This window comes from Chenopodium quinoa, unplaced genomic scaffold, assembly GCF_001683475.1.
Source record: "Chenopodium quinoa cultivar QQ74 unplaced genomic scaffold, ASM168347v1, whole genome shotgun sequence".
NCBI classification, from domain to species: Eukaryota; Viridiplantae; Streptophyta; class Magnoliopsida; order Caryophyllales; family Amaranthaceae; genus Chenopodium; species Chenopodium quinoa.
The window spans coordinates 3,086,616-3,091,236 of NW_018743218.1; the positions used below are offsets into that span (position 1 = coordinate 3,086,616).

The 4,621-nt window shown below is 42.8% G+C and overlaps 1 protein-coding gene across 1 annotated transcript; it reads left to right on the top strand.

Annotated features, from left to right (window-relative positions):
• The first annotated feature begins 2,258 nt into the window (after positions 1–2,258).
• LOC110734783 lies at positions 2,259–2,759 on the top strand. The gene has a single exon (XM_021914931.1). It carries the CDS (start codon positions 2,259–2,261, stop codon positions 2,757–2,759), a length of 501 nt encoding a protein of 166 aa, XP_021770623.1.
• Positions 2,760–4,621: the final 1,862 nt, after the last annotated feature.

A 4,621-nucleotide genomic window follows, 5' to 3' on the forward strand; every position in this document is an offset into this window, starting at 1 on the left:
TATAAAAGTGTAATTAGGTACACCATTGATGATATTAAGGGTATTAATCCTTCTTTCTGTATGCATAAAATTATTCTTGAGAACGATCATGCTTCCTCTATAGAACCTCAAAGAAGGCTTAATCCAAATATGATGGAGGTAGTGAAAAAAGAGGTTCTAAAATTGCTTGCTGCAGGAATAATCTACCCTATCTCTGATAGTAAGTGGGTTAGCCCTGTACAAGTAGTACCCAAAAAAGGAGGTATGACCGTTGTCAAAAATGATAAGGATGAGCCATTCGCCACTAGGACTGTTACAGAGTGGCGAATGTGTATAGATTACAGAAAATTAAATAAGGCCACCCGAAAGGATCATTTCCCCCTACCCTTCATTGATCAAATGCTTGAAAGGTTGGCAAAGCATTCCTTTTTCTGTTATTTGGATGGATATTTTGGTTTCTTTCAAATTCCTATTCGTCCTTGTGATCAGGAAAAGACTACATTCACATGTCCATATGGGCACCTTTGCATATCGCAGGATGCCATTCGGATTATGCAATTCTCCAGTCACTTTTCAACGTTGTATGATGGCTCTTTTTTCCGGTCTTATAGAAAATTCTATGGAGGTATTTATGGACGATTTTTTTGTCTATGGAACATCTTTCGATGTATGCCTTGAAAATCTGAAAATGTGCTCCATAGATGTAAGGAAGTCAATTTAATTTTAAACTGGGAAAAATGCCATTTTATGGTGCAACAGGGATTTGTCTTAGGTCATGTTGTATCAATGAAGGGTATTGAGGTTGATAAGGCTAAGATAGAGGTCATAGAGCGTTTACCCCCTCCGAATTCTGTAAAAGGAGTTCGAAGTTTCCTTGGTCATGCAGGTTTTTACCGTCGTTTTATTAAGGATTTTTCGAAAATTGCTCGACCTCTAACTGAGCTTTTAGCTAAGGATGTTCCTTTTGTTTTCACCGATGCTTGTCTTGAGGCTTTCAATAGGTTGAAGGAAGCTTTGATCTTTGCTCCTGTCATGCAACCCCCAGATTGGAGCCTGCCATTTGAAATCATGTGTGTAGCTAGTGACTATGTGGTAGGAGCCGTTTTGGGGAAAAGAAGGGATAAAAAGCTTCATGCTATTTACTATGCTAGCAAAACTCTTAGCTTTGCTCAAATGAATTATGCTACAACTGAAAAAGAGATGCTAGCTGTAATTTATGCAATTGACAAGTTTAATTCTTATTTGGTTGGTTCAACAGTTATTATTCATACAGATCATGCAGCACTGAGATATTTGATGACCAAAAACCCATCCCAAACCTCGGTTGATTCGGTGGATTCTTCAATTACAAGATTATGATATAGAGATCAAGGATACGAAAGGGACAGAGAATGTTGTCGCAGACCATCTCTCTAGCCTTCTCCTCGACCCTGAGGATAGAGACGACATCCCTTTTGATGATTGCTTTGTTGCAAACTGAATCAGCCTGGTATGCTGACTTGGCTAATTTCCTTTCCACAGGTACAATGCCCCATGGCTACTCCTCTCAACAAAGGAAGAAATTCCTTTATGAGGCTAGGAGATATTTCTGGGATGACTCGTTCTTGTACAAGCAATGTGCGGACACCATGATTTGAAGATGCATTCTAGAAAACGAGGTAAATCACATTATTTCTCATTGCCATGACTTACCATGTGGTGGACATGCAGGCCCTTCGAAGACAATTTCAAAGATCCTACAATGTGGATTTTATTGACCAACAATGTTCAAGGATACATACTCCTATGTCAAGGCTTGTGACCGATGTCAAAGGACGGGCACTATTTCTAAGAAGAATGCGATGCCACTCAACAACATACTCGAGGTCGAGTTGTTTGATGTGTGGGGGATAGACTTCATGGGTCCGTTTCCTTCTTCCTATGGCAACTGTTACATCTTGCTAGCCGTTGACTATGTATCAAAGTGGGTGGAAGCTATAGCTACTCCAACCAACGATGCTCGTGTGGTAAGTAAATTTGTTAAGAAAACTATTTTCCCACGATTTGGTATCCCACGTGTGCTGATTAGTGACAGGGGCACACATTTCTTGGAGCATCGATTTGAGGCAATGCTAAAGAAGTATGGAGTACAATACTGACTTGGAATTGGCTATCACCCTCAAACAAGTGGCCAAGTTGAGGTATCCAATCGAGAGATCAAGTCCATCATTGAGAAAACAGTTGCAAGGACAAGGAAGAATTGGTCCGCAAAGATAGATGATGCACTATAAGCGTACCGAATGGCCTTCAAAACGCCAATTGGTACAACCCCATATAGACTTGTCTACGGGAAAGCATGCCACCTGCCCGTTGAGCTAGAACATCGAGCATTTTGGGCCATTAAAAGCTTGAATTTCGATGCTAAGGTAGCGGGAGAAAAGAGGTTGTTACAACTGAATGAACTTGATGAGCTCCGTCTCGAAGCTTATGAAAGTTCAAAACAATACAAGGAGAAAACAAAGAGGTGGAATGACAAGAACCTTGTGAGGAGAGAGTTTAAAGAAGGAGATCAAGTCCTTCTATTCAATTCTAGATTGAGATTGTTTCCAGGTAAGCTTCGATCTAGATGGTCAGGTCCATTCAAGATCAAGAAGGTGTCTCCCTACGGCACTATTGAGCTAGAAAACGCAAAAGGGGAAACCTTTAAGGTTAATGGGCAAAGAGTGAAGCATTATCGAGTTGGTTACCCTATCCATGAAGGGTTGGACATCACACTCTCTTCCCAATCACCAAGCCAATGAGTATCATTACGGTCAAGCTAAAGACCTTATAAACAAGCGCTTTCGAGAGGCAACCCGCTTTTCGTATAATTTTTCTTATTATCTTTATTTCCCTTTTGTCTTTTTACGACGTGTTTGTGTTGGTTTTGTTGTTTTCCAGAGAACATTGATACATGAGAGAAGCGAGATACCGAGAGAATTTGCCAAGAGCAGAAAATGAGGCAATTTACTCGCTGCCCGGTCAGACCGGGCAATGAATGCCCGATCGGGCGCGAGTAACATTTCGAAGAGGAAGTCTGATCAAGGAGGAAGAATCAAGCAAACATTGTAGCCCCTCTTCGCCCGATCAGACCGGGCAGCAGGTGCCCGATCAGGCACGAGAGCTTGCTGAAAGAGTTAGCTGCGTACTTTGGCAAAGCAAGGTAACCCCTCTCCGCCCGATCCGACCGGGCAGTGCAAGCCCGATCGGGCGCGAGGGGTACTGATCCAAGCTACTATTCATAAAAAAAAAGAAAGAGAGAATAAGGTTGCCCGATAAGACCGGGCAGGTCCAACCCGATCGGGCGCGACAACTAGCAACACTTCAGCAAACAACAACGCAATAAACACAGTAGCCTACCTCCGCTCGATCAGACCGGGCAAGCCCCGCCTGATTGGGCGCGAGGGTAAAATGCGCAATTCAGCTCACTAAAACCCGAAATTCCCTTTCTTCTTCCTCATACTTTTATTCATCTTCTACACTTTCTCTCTCTAAAATCCCCAATTCCTTAAACCCTAACCTCCTTCAATCTCTACAATTCTCCACAAATTCTCCATCAAAACTTTAAATTTCTTCACCCTCCATCCTCCTTATTTAATTTCTAACATCCACAACCATCTTTCTTACCCCCAACTCCATTCTCACCAAAAACCCTATTTCCAAGGTTAGAGAGAGAAAGCCCCAACAACATCAATGGCTACAAGAAAGAGAAGTAGGGGAGCACAACAACAACAACAATTGGACTTGGAAAGCATCCCCACATATCCAAACATCCGGTTCATGCCCGAGTTTCCAAACCAAAAAGCACGGTTGCTAGAGCTCCAACATAGGAAGGTAATTCCTACTCGGTTCATAGACCGATCCTTTCTTGCTAAGCTAGGCATTGATATTGAATGTAGGAACTTATTTTCTAGACTTGGTATGACTCAATTGTTTAAAATGATACATTATACGTTTGAGGATATCACTCTTGAATTTTTAAGTTCTTTTGATGTTGTGAAAGGTAGATATGGTTTAGTTACCCATGTTGTATATAGACTCATGAACAAGTCTCACCGCCTCACCTTATAAGGCTTTGGTAGAAAGTTTGGCCTCCCCTCCACGGGATTGACCGTGCAACCCGATAGTTTTACCTCGGGGGAGTGTTGGTTAACAATGACGGGTGAAAATATAGATTCAATGCAACATGCCCGTGCACACAAAATTCACCAACCGACCCTTAGGTTATGGACTAGATCCTCGGGGTGGACAATTTTTGGTAGGATTGAGCCAAACAATGTTAGGGCGGACGAAATAGCCATTCTAGGTAGCTACCTTAGATTGGGAGATGATGAGGAGGGGTTTAGAATGAACATAGCTCATCTATTTTCCCTCCACCTTAGGAAACAAGGGGCTACCTTTACCACCCTCAAACCATAGAAGGACTGCTATGAGTTGCATCCTACAAAGAACTAAGACAAAGCTGAGCATTTATTCCACGCGCCCGATCGGGCAGCCATTGCCCGGTTGGACCGGGTGCGTGGTGGTTGAAGGTTCTACGAAGCTACGAAGATCAAGAGCAAGGCAGCCAACAAGTGTACCTCGCGCCCAATCGGGCAGCCCTTTCCCGGTTGGATCGGGCGAC

Coding starts and splice junctions, on each gene's coding strand:
- LOC110734783 (XM_021914931.1), top strand. CDS start 2,259: ATGGCCTTCAAAACGCCAATTGGTACAACCCCATATAGACTTGTCTAC.